Genomic DNA, 18,131 nt, shown 5'->3' with positions numbered 1-18,131 from the left:
ACATAGAGATGGATGTAGCTAGTGTACAACAAGATATCTGAACTTGTAGCAAGTCCCCTGCCTCTGTCTCTTGGATACTGTGATTATAGGTTATGTACAGCCATAGCCAGTGGCAAACAAAAGCATTTTAAGAGATTCTTGTGAACTAGAAACACAGGGTACTTGATCATGAAGGTAAAAAAATTGCTCAAAGACGACCACAGTCCAGCCCACTAAGAGTTGTTTTAAACATGTGGCCATCTAGTGATCCCCATGCCCAAATTCCTCTGAAACCAACACAGCAGAAGCATACTGTGAATCACAAAGAGGCAGATATGTCTCTGTGGTGTGGTATATATCTATCTGAGTCATGGAATCCAGGGCACAGATTTCAGTTATGATGGGGGCCAAAGCCAGGTCCTCACCTAGAACCATGCTGGTCTTGGGAAAATTCCATTATATGCCCAGCAATCTCCCGCAGCTGTAAATTAGGGTACCGGTTGTTTCGGAAATCTTCCAGAAGTCTGCTCCTGCCAGAGGGCATAACATCAGACATTCCATATCTCAAACGAGAGGAAGGAAAAAGGGTGCTGCTGGGGCTGAAAAGGCTGGAGGCGCCACTCGCACTGCGGTACTTGGCTTCAGCGCCAGGAGCAGCAGAGATGTATCTTCCACTGCCGTTCGTGAGTCCTCCTGTTGGTTATAGAACAAAAAGACTTGAGTCCACGCTTAGAGAACTCATCTAGGAGGAAGAAGCACCACCTCCACAAGCCTGCACCGTCTGCACCACTCCGCCACCTCCACAAGCCTCACCATCTCTCTTCTCCTACGGCACTGCGCTATCATGAGGCAATTTTTCCCACTACCGTGGCTTTCTAAGGCCCACACAACAATCTGGAGGAAACATTTACACAGAGATTAAGAAAGAAATATTTATTTTGGGTTTTTTATTTGATTGTTTTGGTTTTGTTTTAACCACTGCTAGCAAATCATTGCTTAAAAAATTGGTGCTGTAAGGCTGGAGACACAGCTCAAAGATGAAGCACTTGCTAGCATGTGCCAGGACCTAGGTTAAATACCCAATACTACATAAAAAAGAGAAAACAAAACTAACCAGTAAAAAGAATGGAGCAATACATTGTATTTCCTTAATAAACAAAATGAGGCACGGCGCCTACAGTGAGGATTCAGAAAATACAAAGCAAGTACACTGAGGCTTCTGCGCTGTCCACTCCAAGTACTACAGGGGCTCATGCCATCCCTAAGTAACCTCCACCAGCTGAAGCACCCTCTAAGATCACTACACACAGGGGTGTGGATACAGCACTTGCTTAGGAATGTCCTAGTGCTGTAAGGAGAGGGAACAAAATCAAGACATCCTAATGTATGGGGACAGGAAATTCCTGGAAACCTTTCTGTGATGGAGTGAGTCCAAGGCAGACGGTAGGTTTAAGGTCCTCAGTAACACGCAGTTCTCAGCATTTTCCATGAGATGGAGCGTGTGTGATGCAGCACTAACAGCTTCATATGCCCCTTGTACTGCTGCTTGGATTGGTGACTGGGTTATAAATGTGTGTCCATACACGGTAAGATGGTGTCACAACCCAAAGTTTTAACAAAAAGCAGGTCTGTGCCTAACATAGGTATGACACTGGGCTCCACCTGGCAAAACACAAGTACAAGCGTGCATGCGCACACGCTCAGCCATGCACACGCACATAGGAAAGTAGCATAATAGGTTAACCGATGCTACTCAAAAGCTCTACTACTGAAGTGCGCTCCAGCACCAGGATGTTTTTCTCCAATCACTGTTAACAAACCGACCTAAAACAGCTAAGTACTGAGAAACAGTCATCAACTGCAAAGCCGCTGGTGAACAAGGACGGCGCCACAGGCACACTGCACCCTCCATCTACGTGTGCTCTGGATAAGAGCGGGCATGGCAGTCAATGGCCACCACAGAAAGACCCCTCGCAAAATCCAACTTCCAAAGTGTAGGTCTCACTCAAAGTGATGACCAATACCAACAACTCAACATTACACTGTGGAGAATAGTCAGCGAGCATCTATAGCTAGTTCTCCACAGGTACATTTACCTCATAGGAAACTAGAACTAAGAGAAGAAGAAGAAAAAAAAAAAAAAAAACAGTCATCCAAAAATGCAATGCATAGTTCTAACAACCAGAACAGAAGAAAGCGAGGCCCTTGGCCCAAAGTGCCATGTGCCTTGTACTCAGGCTGATACATCAACTTTCCTCATTCTTCAGGGTGCCGCTAACTCTTACATGCCACAGTGGATCTGTTCAAAAAGAGAAGAGCAGCCTAATGACTGCTCTCTATGACAGTAAGAAACCTTGTTCTTCCTGTTTGGAGGGGGGACAAAGAAATGGTCACAAGCATGGTGGGGCAGCAGGCACTGCAGATGCGGTACTCATAACAAACATGACCAAAGAGGACCAGCCCAAACACACCATTTCTGAAGTCGAGCCAGACATTTTGCATGTGGGTCACTGAAAAAGGCGGAAGGTATGTTGAAAGGGAAGCCAGGTCCTTGGCAACTAAGTCAGTGATGGAACAAACTAACCCTCAACACTGCCCTACACTTCAATTTCCAGCTATATGTACTAATAAATGCAGTGCATTAGCTAACATTAGCTAAACTTTGTTACCATGGCCAAAATATACTAATACATAATTCAAAGGGCTAGAGAGAACAATAGCTAATATGCTCATAAGTTATATATTTATGCTCAAGTTTTGACATATTGGCTTTTATTACTAAAAAAAAAAAAAGTATATACAAATCTCTGAAAGAGAAAAACTTTTTCAGGTAATTGATCTGGCAATTCACAGATGTATTCTGCATGGGCCAAGTAGGATTTATCTATACAGTAACTCAATGCGTCAAGTTTTGCTTAATACTCAAGTTTTCTGGCCCTTTCTGAAAAAACCATCTAGCAAACAGATTTTCAATATTTACTGACCAAACTGCTCTTGGATTAGCAATGTGGGAAGCAGCAGTTAACCATCCAGTCCCTAGCAGTCAGTCTACCTGCAGGTACCAGGCCTTTCATGAAAGAGACAATTAACATGGGCTTTTAACTTTCCCATCTTCTACAGTATTTGGACAGTGTCTTGAAGCATCATACCACAGAAATTAAGGGCTTATATGGTCTACTTATATTGTGTCAGAGCCAAGCTTGTTGTCCTGACATCATCCTCTCACCCCTACAGACACACACACACACACACACACTTACTTCACTGTGGTGAGGACTGAAACTTGGGCATTCATGCTAGGTAAAAACGCAACCACTGGCTACATCATCACCTCCAACATTTACTAGAAGCTGCAGTGTTCATTGCTGCCTTAACACATCGTGGTAGTCCTAAACTAAAGAAAACTTAGTACATTAAAATGTGTCCAGGCAGTGAGACTCATAGATGACAGGACCCAGGGAGAGGCTTCTGCTTCTGGGTTGCTTCTGTCCAGCCTGGATAAAGTTCAGGCAAAAAAAGACTTTTTTTTCTGCTCTAAGAAAAAGTAAATGGTTTCCAAGTGTGGCTCTCAATCCCTGCAGCACTAGTGAGGCTCAGGCAGAGAGGCACACAGATCTCTGAGTTTGAGGCCAGCCTGGTCTACAAAGAAAGACCCTGCCTCAACAAGAAAACAAAGCCTCAGAACAAGAGGAGGCAGAATGTGTTCGTCTAACAGTCCGGAGGAACTATAGGGTGCTTCACCTGTGGAGGTGGGAACAGCACAACTCACCCGAGTTCAAGAAGCCTGAGGGTTGCAGACTGTATAAGCCAAGCAAATTCTCTCAGCAACTTCTGATTCTCAAGAGCTTTCTAAGGCACAACCTAGGGGCTGCAGCAAACTATATGCATGGGGAAACAAACCAGGGAATAGGAAAGCGAGGTCACAGAACAGATGTGTGGGTAAGCAGGGCAGACAGAACTAACACGCGACTTCTGGAACAGCCACATCAGTCCTCATGAGACTTTCCTGAGAGAGCTTCTTTAAGCATAAGACTGCATCCGCAGGCGCCATCTAATCCACGTGTATACTGCAAGGAGCTCTAATGACAACAGCTCGACTATGGGGAAGGAATGCTTGCTTACCTCAGCCTTGCTTAGACTCACATTCTGTATGTCCTTCCCAAGCTTGAGTGTGTGTCTGCATATAACGTATATATGTATATGTACAGTGTGAGGAAGAGATGGGAGGAAGGATGATGCCACTGAAGGTCTAAAAACAACTCCCTCAAGTTAGTACTACCTTCATGTGGGTCCTGGACAACTAGCGGAGGCCACCAGGCTTATGTGGCAAGAGTATACCAGCTGAGCTATGGAGCCAGCCCTAACTGAATTATAAATGAAGATGAAATGGACAAATCTCTTGGAGAGCCCAATTACTGAACCTGACTTAAGAAACACAAAACCTGCAGGTTGGCAATGCCACATCCAAGCCTAGTTTACACAGCGAGGTCCGGGAAAGCCAGAATAAGACTGTATCTCAGAAAATAAAACAAAAACCAGTGGTAATGACAATACTAACAAGTGGTGGTGAATTAAAGCACACCTTTAATCTAGTGCATGGAAGCCAGAGACAGGGGGATCTCTGATTTCAAGGCCAGCCTTATCAATAGTGCCAGATCGACACAAAGAGGGAATAGGATAAGGGAAAAGGTAGACAGATAAAACCTAAAACCATGCATAAAACCCAGACATAAAAGAAAGTAATTAAAAATCTTAAGATCGTTTTTTTACTGGTAAATTTGCAAATGAATAGGAGAAAGGACTGTACTACACAACTTCCAGAAACTACAGGACTTGGGATACCTACAATAGGTCAATACCACCCGGTAACAGGCATGTAACACAAAACATTACACAAGAGAACAATACCACATTAAACTAATACAGACATATAACTCCACAAAATCTTCACAGAATGAGTCCTACCATGATCAGCAAAGACAGAAAGTACTTAACAATATCAAAATCCATCCATCCATAAAACAAAACAATCTACCTCAACTTGTGATAGTGGGAAGTTTTCTTATCCTCATTAAGGTCCACCACAATAACCAACTGTCAACAAACATCAGGGCAAAAGAACAATTGTTATCCCCAGGACCCAGACACAGCCAAAATATATGCTCCTCTCTGTTCTGTTTTATTGAAATCCTAGGGAATTTACCTGAGACCATTAGAATAAACAAAACAATGAAGTTTTCTGGATAAAAATCAGTCTTAGGGTTTTACTGCTGTGAACAGACACCACGATCAAGGCAAGCCTTATAAAGGACAACATTTAATTGGGGCTGGCTTACAGGGTCAGAGGTTCAGTACAAAACTCAGTAGTATTTCAATAACAAAATGAACAACCCTAAACTAGAACACAATCCCACTCACAATAGCATATAAACCACACACATTGAAAACTATAAAACTTTTCTAGAAAAAAAAGTGCAGGAACAAACACAGTCACATGTCAAGATGAATTCTAACCCACAAGATGAAAACATTAGCTCAAAATGAATGCATAAGTTCAGGAGTTAAAACAATAAAGAACTTGCTACTCTCCCACAGGATGAGTTTGGTTCCCAGCCAAGTAGCTCACAATGAGAGCTCAACAGATCCAATGACTCTGACAGTGGCTGTATTCAAATGAACAGACACACATTCATAATCTAAAAGTATAAAAATGCATCTGGAAAGAAAAAATAACATCAACAAAAAAAGCAGTAAAAAAAGTAAAACATTTAGAAGACAGGAAAATATTTCCTACATAACCAAAATTTCAATGAAGTGAACTTCATCAAAATTAAAACCTGACACACTTTAAAGACACCGATTTTAAAATAGAAGTAAAAAATGAGAACACAAAGATCTCTTTCTTATAATTCAAGTAACCCAAAGTTTTAAATGAGCAAAGATAACTAAAGGTTAAAAAGCACATTTAAAACAATGCTCTAAAGCCACGCATACAAAGTTAGTACCTGGGAGGATTACACAGTTTCAAAGCAGCCTCAGCTATAAATAATACTTTGTCTCAACCCTCTCCCAAAATGCTTTCAATCACAAGTTGGGAGTGAAATTGAAAATATAAGCACAATGAGATACTATTCCTGGTCCACTGAAAGGGCTATCTCAAATCAAAAGCAGGCAAATCTTCGAGTTCCAGGACAGGCAGGACTACATAGCCAGACCCCATCTCAACAAAAATAAAAGGCAGATCATAAAGCTAACACATAACAACACCTACAGAAATACTTGCATTAAAGTGTTCATAGCTGAATGCCACACAGTGGAGACACACGCCTTCAATCCCAGCACTCAGGAGGCAGAGGTAGGCGAATCTCTGCATCCAAGCCCAGAGGGAGTTCCAGGACAACCAGGGCTACTCAGGCAGACACTGTGGGGGTGGGGTAGCTCACCGCTGTAGTACAAGTAACAGCCAAAGCAGAAACAAATGCCCATGAAATCTGAGTGAACGGACAAAAGGCAATAAACAGGCTCACAGAAATTGTTCAATAAGAAGGAACTACCTACTGGCAATGTATCATAGACAAATATTAAGAGAAAATAAAATGCAAATTAAATACATCATTAACTGCAGTTGAGAATAAAATGCAGATGGGTATAAGAAATTGTAAACATTAAGATTTACCCTGACAGCCACAGAACTTACAGCCAATAAAATTTATCCAACAGATTACATCAAATGAGGTAAATTTTATAGTAAAAACTAGAAGTTTTCATTGTTTAATTCAGAATGGAAACAAATGGTAATGAAAAGTCACTGAGGGTTCTTAAGCACATACAAGTAATTATTAAGCACATCCATTGCTTTCTTAAGAATCCTCTAATATGTGTTGACTATGGGGTCTCACTGAGACTGCACACAGACTGAAAGAGGAAAGGTCTCCTGCATCATCAGCATTTTCAGATCCAGTGTGCACACCCAGAGCCACTACAAGTAGTTCAGGTTAAACTCTAGGACACAGGATCTGTCTGGCTACCATTTATTTTCTGTAACTAGTTGAATTAGAAGATATCTAGGCTGTAGAGATGGCTCAGCAGATAAAGAACACTGGCTCCTCTTCCACAGGTTCCAGAATGGATTCATAGAACCCACATGGTGGCTCATAACCGTCCCTACCTCCAGGTGCAGGGGATCTGTTCCTCTCTGCCAACCTCTTTGGACACCAGAAACATATACGGTGCACAAACATACATGCAGGTTAAAACACCCACATTTTTTAAAAAAAAAATTTTAAAAATATCAAAACAACAACAAAATAAGCCAACAACACAACATCTCAGCAAAACTTTAGTTACAATGCACTGGCTCAAAAGATATATTGGGCACATCATATAAAAAGGTCATACATTGGAAATGCATGATTTAGAATTCTAAGAAATTCTGTTCAAATCTGGTACAAGTGAGGCAAACACTCAAGCTCGGAGAAGGCTCCCCACACATGGAATGGGGTGCTACCCCATCGGTGTGCTTCCCAAAGGCACAGGAAATGAGAGTCTTGCTGTGAGGAGGGTAGCGCAGGTTGAGTGGCTGTTCAGGCCTCCACTGAGCCTATCGCCCTCCTGAGGCTACACTGCACCCAGGCTATCTGATGCTATAAAACACTGCCGTAACCACATGCTCCAGCCACTCATCTATCCATTGTGGACAGCCAGTAAGAATGTCCTTCCAAGTTTTCTCCACTTCAGGAAACACGTGTGTGCGTACACACACATGCCCAAGCACACACACTGCAAGCATCACTTGCCTTCAAACTCTGTTCTAAAATAACTATTTATTGTAGACTTTATCAGACTTTTCTTGGTTTGCATGTCTCTCCAAATGAGGTCATGCTGTTTACCACTTCCAAGTCCCTGAAGCCGCATTGTTAGGCAATGGCAGAATCTTCTAGCAAGTGCATTCCTGCTGGTTTGTCCAGAACACTCATTTAAAGCCACCACCACAAAAATAACACTCTCACCTCGCAATTTGCTCATAAAATGTGCTCTCCACTTCTCTAATTCAACTTTCCCCATTTGAGAAGTAAATCAGTCCCTTGAAATACATCCCTGAGAGACAATGAAAGGAAGGCAGGGCATGCCTTGTTTCTAGGTAAGAACTCTGCACCCTTGCCCAGTGCGAGAATTATAATTTTCCTATTATTTTTAAAGCCTGCTGTTTGGAACTTTCGTCTAGTTATTAACAGACTATATAGGTTTAGATTTTTAAAAAGTACTTACTAATACTTAAAAATCTGGCAAAAATTTTTCAATAAAATGCTTTGTGAAGCTGCTAACTTTTATACAAGGGGGTGGGGTGAGGGGCTACAAAGAAACTTAGTTGTCATCACAGGAGCTATGCTAGTAACTATTCTTCCTCTGTGCCCTTCTGCCTCCCTGCAATGACTTTGACTGTGTTTGCCCAAGAGAGAATGTTCACACTGAGGATGGAGTGAATACACGAGGTGTATCCAGATGCTAGGCAATCCCCAACTGCTATGAAGCTACAGGTACAACCTGAGCAACTTGAGGAATTTATCAAAGGCACAGAAAACCAGGACACTTTAGGATAAAGGGACTGTCCTTTGCTTATGCAAAGTACTTGAACTGTCATCAGTGGCAGGAGACTTCTAGCGTTCAAGGGGTGTTAGAGTAATGGTTCTTACCCAGGTTTAAGCTTGAAGAGGATCCATGTGAAGAGAGGGAAGGAGGTGGTGTCTGTGAATGTCCTGGTCCCTGACTAGGGAGAGGCATGCCCACGGGTCCAGGAGAGGAGGAATAGCTAAGGCTGCTATAAAAACTGTGTCCAATGGGGGCCAAGCTGCTCGATGTCCTCTTATAAAGGTCACTGCTGCCAGTCAGGGAGTCACGGCGGGAGCCACTGCCAGTGTTGGAGTTTGCAACTAAAATGGAATTAAAACAATGCAGATAAGAACAGGCCTGTTCTTTGAAGAACAAGCCCAGTGGCCTGTTCCTAACACTTTGATCCAGACTCCTTACCACCGCAAATGTGTCAGCAGAGACAGCCTAACTGTTAATGTAGCAGTTCTAGGGGCAGCTAACGTCATAAAGAGGACATGGCTTGGGTTAACAGAACTATTCAAGCCATCACACAAATATGGCAAATTTACCTTCCTTTAGTGTCACAGACAGAATGGGACGGGGCAGGTTAAAAAGCCCTGGTGGCCACATGAGCTACGGGAAAGTGAAAGGAAATGCCCTACAAGGAGTGCCTTTCATCAGCTGAAAGGTTCTAGCAGAAAAATGGAATACAGGGGGGGGCGGGGGGGGGGGGTATGTAAGTGGGACACTGCCCGCTACACAGGACTTTCTAATGCAGGCCTGTCATCTTTGGGAGCTGCTGCTAGCCTACAACTCTGATTAGTGCCGTTTTCTCAGATATGCCGTTCTGTTCTGAAATCACACTGCTGATACCCACTCCTCGTATCCCATTATCCACAGACTACATTCTTGCATTCTTCTCCCATCAAAACAAATATTTTGGTCTAACATCCTTCCTCCCAATGTTCCACAGCATCTCCCTTACCAATGTTCAAAACACTGGATAAAATGCCTAACTGTTTAAGATATTCAAGCCAAGCCCGGGACACAGGTCTGAATGTGGAGCACCCAGCCTGCGACCTTCTGTGATTTGTTCTCCCTCAGCCTCACATCTACATTGCTAGAGACCCCTCCACAAGCTCCCTGATGCCTGAAGAACCTCCTCTCTTTAGTTTTCACCTCCTGAAACAAACTGACAAAGTGAACATAAGTAGCAACACGAACATGGACCTGAAAGAGGCCCTGGCTGCAGAACTTGATTTCTGTAGTCCAACATCTCAAAGGATAGATGGGCTGGCCAGATTGCCAGGGACTTGGTCCACATCTGCCAGTGGTATCTGTGCAGGTTGTCATGCATTGTCAGAGTTTCAGAAAGATTATAAATCTCATTCAAAATCGGTTTAACAGTTTCTCAGCCTAATTTGTACCTGCTGTTCCAAACCCTCCAAGGGCTGATCCCAGTGTGGCACCAAGGGAACTGCTGCTTCCAAATCCCAAGGACGTGTTGGCAGGCTGGGCAGAGCCCTGAGAGAAGAGGGAGCTGCTCTGGGAGTTACTGCTCAGAGAGTTGTTGCCATAGAAAGAACTGGAAGCCAGATTGTTAGTGGGCTGCTGCTGAGGCTGGGGCTGGGGCTGCTGGGTGCCTAAAGGTCGAAATGGTCCATTTGTAGTTCCAGCAAGACCACTGGCTGCTCCGTTTGCTGAAGCTGCAGCCGCTGCAACAGCTATGAGAAAGAAAGCACAACATTAGGCTAAGAGGCGCTAGCCATATACCCAGACTGTACTGTGTCTACTTTTAATGCTATGTTATCAAGGCTGTACTTTATAAAGAACTGTACAAATCCATTGTGATGCCTTCATGTGAAGCTTTTATTGTCTATTTCTATTATGGTCTGAAAGTAAAAATTCCACACAACAAGCTCTTTATGCTCGAAGCAGACTTAAAGTGGCTCCGACATCATATACACCCATTAAATACGACTTCCTAAAAATCCCAAATTCTATACCTACTCCTACATGAGACTTCTTCAAGAAGTTATTTTGTTCACAGATTTAAGTCCTTCAGTCCTACAGTTAACCTCTTCTTTTACCATGCCGATCATTTTGTAATAGCCCTCCCTCTACTCTCATTCATCCACCCACCCACACATCTATTTAGGAACAGGATTGCATTTATGTAACCCTGACTGGTATGGAATGTGAACTCAAGAGATAGATCTGCCTGCCTCTGCCTCCCAAGAATTGGAATCAGAAGTGTGTGCAAACACAAGCGGCTGACTCTCATTTTAAAAATCTCATGTAAAGAGCTTTAAAAAACAAATTGTCTGCACTGTCAATCAATGTCAATGCACTGCTATGACAATCCTCTGGAGTCCCCATAGTTTTACTCCGGCCCTACACCAAAGCAATTCTCCCTCGCCCAGGGGAGGGGAAAAAAAAAATCACAAAAATATGTTGTTAGTCTCTGCTGCCTGCGGTGCTATTTCCTGGTCATTTATCCAGGTGCTTGCCACAATCACCAACAGACACTGAATCTACCAAAATGCCTTGCAGCTTCTCATTCTCTTTGAAATATTACGTGGTGAAAATATATTTACCAAGTTAGGCCCATCGGAGCCTATCTGAAGACACCACTGTCAGCCCCCTCCCCTGCCGCCCCCTCTAGCTCCCCCCTCCCCTGCCATCCCCTCTAGCTCCCTCACTAGAGTCCTCCAAACGAAGCTCACCTGCTTGTGCAGCTGAGGAGCTGATGATGACTGGGGCTGGAGCAACAAGCCGAACCGGAGCTCCAAGGCCATTTCTTGCCCCTGCATTCACCACAAGGGCACCAGTTTGGTCATAGTAAGCAGCGGGTGCCAAGACTGGATAACCTGGGGAGAGTAAGCAGCAGACAAGTAGAAACCATGTTGGTTAGTCTCTGCTGCCAAGGTTTTAACCACTATGCAAAGTATTAGGTGGAAATTCCTCAAATGATTAATGAGAGTTAAATCACATGGCTATTCTAAGTGACATAATGAAATTTCACAGTACTCAAGTCCTACCACCCTACAAATGCCACCTGCCCATCAGAGATAGCAGCCTAGGTTACCAGACTGTCCTAGCAGTGTAAGTGCTGTAGTGCTTGAGTGCTGAGGTTGCTGACGTGCTAGAATAAAATCTCTGTATTCCAGTTACTACAGTCTACAGGAGCTCTTAGCTGTGGTGGTGGTTTGGATAAGAATGGTCTCCATAGGCTAACATATTTGAATACGTGGTCCCCAGTTGGTAGAACTGTTCAGAAAAGATGACAGAGTCTGGCTTCCGTGGTGTTATCACAAGAGGCTGACAAGAGGTTTCAAAAGCTCACATCATTCCCAGTTGGCTTATAGATCAAGACAAGACGGAAGTGCTCTAGCACCGTGCCTGCTGCTGTGTTCTCAGCCATTATGACTTGGACTCTGAAACTGTAAGCCCCAAATAAACTCCCTCTTCTGTAAGTTGCTTTAGTCATGGTGTCTTATCTCAGGAACAGAAAAGTAACTAAGACAGATGCCAGTCTCCTACTGGGCACTGAATGAATATTGTTTATATAGTACAAACAAGATTCAGAACAAACCAGTCTGGGTCACATACCTGGGTCGTGCAACAGTAATCAAAGGAACATGTGAAATTACACAAGGAAAATGTATACTAGGCACCAAAATAAACAGACAAATCCAGCTTTGGGATCATGTGGGCCTGGATGGACAATTCGGCCCTGTCCCTTACACAGCTGAAAGGCCTCAAATCTCTGAGCACTCACTGACCAAACTATAAAAGACCTTGGAAGAATTAAAGAAAAGACGAGTGATAAGGGTCTCACAGCACTTAAGGGACAGGAGTGTTCTTCTGCTGGTTAATTTAGGACAGGGAATACCATTCAATCAAAGTGCTTTCCAAGACCAATGTATTGTTTTCTTTACTAAACAAGTAACAGAAGTGTGAGTACAACCACGACAGTATTTGCATACCACACAGTAATCCAGGCTCCATACCTTACGTCCTGAGGTAAGAGAGACCAACAAAGCAAAGCTCACCTTCTCACGTACAGACATACACATCTGTTACGTGCTTGGACAACCACAACGACCAATGACTGGCTCAGAACAAAGCTCTCATCAACGACCTCTGGTCTAAGCGAGGGCAAGTGTGTATCATCCCTGCCAGTCCCCAGTCCTAAGCCAAAATCACTCCCAGAACTCATACTTTATTCGGACATCAGTGCAAACCTCACCTGGCATACCCGCAGCCAATCCCTGTCCAAAGGCAAGAGCAGAATTAACTGCGGCAGCTGCTACAAGGGGATCTGTTTGCTGTCCCTGCTGGTTCTGATTTGGGGTCAAAGGACGCTGGCTAGCTCCTCCACGAAGAACCTGGGAATAAGAAACAGAAATGCTATCTCATAGGAGTTACAGAGGACACACCACACACTCTACTAGAGTCAGGCTTTTAAATAAGAGCAAAAATAAAATGCTCCTTTTTTCCTTTTTTGGTTTTTCAACCAAGGCAGGGTTTTCCTATGTAGCCCTGGTCGTGCTAGAACTCACTCTGTAGACCTCAAACTCAGAGATCCACTTGTCTCTGTCTCCTGAGTGCTGTATGCCACCACTGCCAGGAGTAAAATGTCGGTGTGGCTACTAGGGTAAAAATTTCAATTCATCCATCATTTAGTAAAATTTCATTCTACTATACTGTGCTTAAAGTAGGACCTTTAGAAACAGTAAATTATGCCAGACAGTGGTGGCAAACACCTTTAATCCCAACACTAAAGAGGCAGAGGTACATAGAGAAACCCTGTCTTGAAGGGAGGGAGGGAAAGGCAAGGAAGGACGGAAGGAAGGAAGGAAGGGAGGGAGGGAGGGAGGGAAGGAGGGAGGGAGGGAGGGAGGGAGAAGAGAAGGAAAACAAACAAAAGAAAACTGAAATACAGCATTGCTCTTTAATCAAATAGCTCTTACCATAGATCAGATGATAAGAACTGTAAACGAGGCAAGCAAAGTATGTGCACTCTAGTCAATAAGGAAGATATAATAATAGGGCTGGAGAGACAGGTTAGCTTAAGAGTAAGAATTCTTAAATAAGGACCCAGGTTCTGGTCTCAGCACCCACACAGTGGCTCACAACTGTCTACAACTCCAGTTTGATAGAGACAATGCCCTCTTCTGACCTTGAAGATACCAGCGGACACATTTGCATACATAGATGCAGGCAAAACACTCTTACACATAAAACAAAAGTAAATAAATTAAAAGAAGGAAGAAAACACAGTGCAATGTCAGAGTTATGTCACATGGGTGACTGAAAAGGACTAGGAGGAACAGCCCAGACAGGGCAGTCTCAGCACTGAGCGGAAGTAACTGTACACGTTACACAGCCACCTCCAAACTCAGGGTATAGCTCAGGGCAATTCTGAACTACTTAACATCCTATCTCCACTAGGCATGCCACCATGCCCAGCTGTACATGTTGCTAGGGATAGAACCCAGGGCTTTATTCATGCTAGGAAAACACTAAGCTAATAAGCAAACTCCCAAACCAAAGCACAAAATTTGTAACCACAACATTTTCTTCTTTTTTTTTTTATCATGTATGGAGCTTCAAGTGAAAATGGGCCCCATAGGTTCACGTATGATTACTTTGTCTCCAGGTGGGAAAAAAATATTTAAGAATTAAGAGGTGTAGCCGGGCGGTGGTGGCGCAAATCCCAGCACTCTGGGAGGCAGAGGCAGGCGGATTTCTGAGTTCGAGGCCAGCCTGGTCTACAGAGTGAGTTCCAGGACAGCCAGGGCTACACAGAGAAACCCTGTCTCGAAAAAACCAAATCCAAAAAAAAAAAAAAAAAAAAAAAAAAGAGAGAGAGAGAGAGAGAGAGAACTAAGAGGTGTGGCCCTGTTGGAGGAAGTAAGCCAATAAGGGTGAGCTTGGAATTCCCCAGTATGCTCTTTGCTTCCCAGTTGTGGCTTGAAATGTGGACTCTTTCTCTCCCTACCCCTGCCCCCAGCTGCTACAACCTTCCCTCTGCCATCACAAACTCTAACCTTTTGGAACCTAAGCTCTCTTAAATTGTGTGTGTGTGTGTGGGGGGGGGGGGGGGGGAGGAAGAGGAGATTTTCTCTGTGTAGCCCTGGCTGGAACCTCCTGTGACATTCTGGCAGGGTATGGTGACCCGTACCTTTAATCCCAGCACTCAGGAAATAGGGACAGACAGATCTCTGAGTTCAGAAAATGGCCTGGTTTACACAGTGAATTCCAGGATAGCCAATGCTACACAGTGAGACCCTGTCTCAAAAAAAAAAAAAGAAAAGGAGGGTGGGGGCATTTTTTTAAAAAGTCATTAAATGTTTGCTGCCCAAACATGTGACCCAGAACTCCATGGCCAGCACTGTCAGGACAGTGTGGTCATGGACTTATCCCTTTGTCAGAGACAGAGACACAGAGGGTTCCTGGCTCACTGGCTGGATAGCCCAGCCTAATTGGTGAGTGCCAGGTATGGGAAAGAAATACTGTCTCAACAAACAAGGTGGCTGGTTCCTGAAGAACGACACTAGGGGCTAATAATAGCCAACAACAATGATGTATCAGCTAAATGAGCCCTGTAGCAAATGTGTGGCCATGCACACACAGGCACTTGGCAGTTTATGATGAAGAACAGCAGCATCTGTGACAGACAGGAACCCTGTGTTTTATGAAGACATCAACATCAGCTTTGAGTCGCTTGCACATAGATGCACTCACAGGTACTTACTGGCCTATCAAAAGTACACACCACACACTGCCCACCCTCACAGGAGAGACTTTACCTGCTGCTGTCCCTGCTGGGCCTGCGGAGCACTCTGCTGAGTAGCAGAGTTTGTTGCTGCTGCAGCTGCAGCAGCTTGCTGCTGGAAAAGACTAGCAGGGTAGACACCCCATGGCGTGACTCCATAATATTGGTGAGGGACCACAGCTGGGCCTAGAAGGAACCAGAGAAAGGTAAGAGAAGTTTAAAATGCATGATCTTAGGAGCATGCAGATCCTGAAAGGTGAGATCCAAAAAAATATTAAAGAACACAAAGATCTGTGCTAGCCAGTATTTATGAGACATGAGGGAGGGAGGGAGGGAGGAGAGAGAGGGAGGGAGGGAGGGAGATCTTGTATTTGATTCTCATGGCAGGGTCTTCTGAAGCCAGGCTGCACTACAGCCAGACATGTATGGCTAAGGTGATAAAGCTACTGAAAAGAGAGGCTGGGGAGGGAAACTGAAGGAATAGGGCTTAAAAACAGGAAAAGCTGCTGAGGCCAAGATCTATCTGTTTGTCAGAAGAGGCTGTGCTATGTACCCTAGTCTGGCTTCAAGCTAGAGCTGCTCCTTCCTTAGTCTCTGAAGTGCTGGATTAGAGACGTGAAACCATACCCAGCCAGAAGTCATGTTTACCCCATGAGAAAGAAAAGATGCATGATAGACAACAGACAAAGCTTGCTGTGAAAGAGAAATACATGGAAAGTGCATGAGCTTAAACAGAAAGGAAAAGAACAAATTCCAGCTGTGTTTTGCCTTCACCAGTCACCTGAGGCTACCAAGCCCCTGCATCACTAGCCCCAGATGCAATCTATGACCCTTCTCACAACTGGACCTCCACATACAATTTCAAAAAATCTTTGACTATATTTTTCCATGTTTAAAGTCACAAAAGTTATTTAATACAACAAACACACACTCACACATGGTTATATCAAGTCTCACATTTCAAGCTCACGGCTACTGACTAAAGCGCAGTGCACCTTAACCCTGACTCACCAGAGCCACTGACCTCAGCACAGACACTTAATACTCTGCTCCAAGCTAACAGTTCACCTTCTCTGCTGAGAAGTGACAGCTCCAAAGTTGGCCACACAAGGCAAAGCAGCAGATCTGAACGTACTAAGGTGACTCAGAGAGCAACCGGTGGGGCCAAAGTCTAGGACAAAATTCTATGCTGAATTTGGTACAAAAAAACAAAACAAAACAAAAAAAGATGTGAATTTACTCTCAAGACAGTGACAGGGCTAAGAGTAAATAGTTTGAGTGTATTTTACATAAGTAAAAGAACCTACACAAGAAGGAAAAAATAAGAAACTGTTCAAAAACAGCTCCTGGAATGTGGTGAAACAGCCTCCTTTCTCCCTCACAGCACAGAGCATGAGCTGCATGACCAACAGTGAGCCTTGCACTGTGCTCCGAACAATACAGTTGTGCTGGCAGAGGAGCTGCTTCTCATTAAACAGAAATAAACCAACACAAGCTCGCAAGGTTCTACACCACTAGCGAGTCAGACTGCATCCCTGCCTGATGATAGGCTCCAGCATTCCTAGGTGGGTGCTGTTTGATGCCTATGGCTTACCATGACCAAGAATGCCAACTGTGTTGTTGAAGAAATGTGTTACGATACAGACCATCTTACAGTAAGCACATGGATTAAAGTGCCTTGTTGACTTTTCAGAACCTAAACGATTCAAAAGCCTGGTCTGCAAGTTGAAGAAAATAACAGTGTCCCAACTGACAAGTGTCCACAGACTAGTAAGGTAAAGAAAGGCACCTAAGGAAACTGTCCCGATGTCTGGGTTTGCTGTTCACACAGCAGGCGTACCAGGTTAAGTGTGTGGCCCTTTGACCTTTGAGAAGATAGGTGTGGCCTGTAAAGACAGCACCCTAAACACTTACATTTAGCCTTCACATCCTTGAACTGTACTTCTACTACTTGGACCCTGGTCATGTGGCCAAAATTAAACGCCCCAGAGTGCTTAGCTGAAACTGGTTAATCAGAGTTCCTAAAATCCTTCCTTCCATGGTTTGGGTAGTTGTGTCTCTTGTTATCTGGAAGACTATTTAAATCATTTGCAGTCTAGGTGATGTGCAAACAACCTGTAATTTATTAACTACACATTCATCAACCTGATGATGAAAAACTCAGTCAGAACAGCACTAAGGACAGTGCATAGCACTTAGGTGTGGCAAATATTAGTGGTAGCCAGGCAAGGTCACACTACTGACAGGGCTGTGCTGTCTAACTCCCAAAGGCAAGTATTAAATAGGCTGCCATCATAATCAGGGAAACAATTCTGGAGATAACCTACATCATCACTGAGAACCACATACCAGTTACTGAAACCTTACATTGAAACTAAGTTGTAAAGAGTGTAACTTACACAGGAGTACACCCCAACAGTTTCAGAGGTTGACTGTTGTCTTTGTCCTCATACTGAAAAGAAGCTACTTAAATATTTTATGACCCCTCTGAGACAGCAACTGTGCTACACAGAGTCAAAAAAAAAAAGGGTACTTGACTTTGAAAAAAAATAAATAAATAAAAGTTCAGGGGAGGAAAAGACCATTGTGAATCCATTCACAAGCAAATAAAATCAACAGTTGTCAACAACAGAGAGACAACAGATAATCCAGAATAAAGTCAGATCATCCCAGGCACAAAATGTGATAAATATCTGGAAACAGAGGCCTAAATTGGTACAGTAAGGAACCTAAAATCAGATGGGGCTGGCTGTGGTGTATGGTATGAGCCAATGTGACC

General features: G+C 43.8%; 1 protein-coding gene and 1 non-coding gene across 22 annotated transcripts in view; both read right to left on the bottom strand.

The window, feature by feature from the left end:
- The window catches only part of Pum1 (pumilio RNA binding family member 1), a 118,278-nt gene that overhangs the window by 18,639 nt on the left and 81,508 nt on the right, over nt 1-18,131 (bottom strand). For 18 of the 21 annotated variants that reach the window (XM_052177517.1, XM_052177519.1, XM_052177535.1 and 15 more), the window contains 6 exons: nt 15,387-15,538; nt 12,821-12,959; nt 11,295-11,438; nt 9,996-10,292; nt 8,673-8,909; nt 405-672 (listed from right to left, as the gene is read on the bottom strand). In XM_052177517.1, coding sequence (XP_052033477.1) covers nt 405-672; nt 8,673-8,909; nt 9,996-10,292; nt 11,295-11,438; nt 12,821-12,959; nt 15,387-15,538 — 1,237 coding nt within the window. The remainder of the gene's footprint in view (nt 1-404; nt 673-8,672; nt 8,910-9,995; nt 10,293-11,294; nt 11,439-12,820; nt 12,960-15,386; nt 15,539-18,131) is intronic. The other 3 variants (XM_052177527.1, XM_052177528.1, XM_052177529.1) reach the window with 1 other exon arrangement.
- LOC127681886 (small nucleolar RNA SNORD103/SNORD85) lies at nt 12,682-12,754 on the bottom strand. The gene has a single exon (XR_007977231.1). It is a non-coding gene; the product is annotated as a small nucleolar RNA SNORD103/SNORD85 (small nucleolar RNA).

The sequence above is a fragment of the Apodemus sylvaticus genome, chromosome 3 (genome assembly GCF_947179515.1).
Source record: "Apodemus sylvaticus chromosome 3, mApoSyl1.1, whole genome shotgun sequence".
Lineage (NCBI taxonomy): Eukaryota > Metazoa > Chordata > Mammalia > Rodentia > Muridae > Apodemus > Apodemus sylvaticus.
The sequence above is the reverse complement of the archived record's forward strand: the minus strand, read 5'-3'. Positions and strand labels throughout refer to the sequence as shown.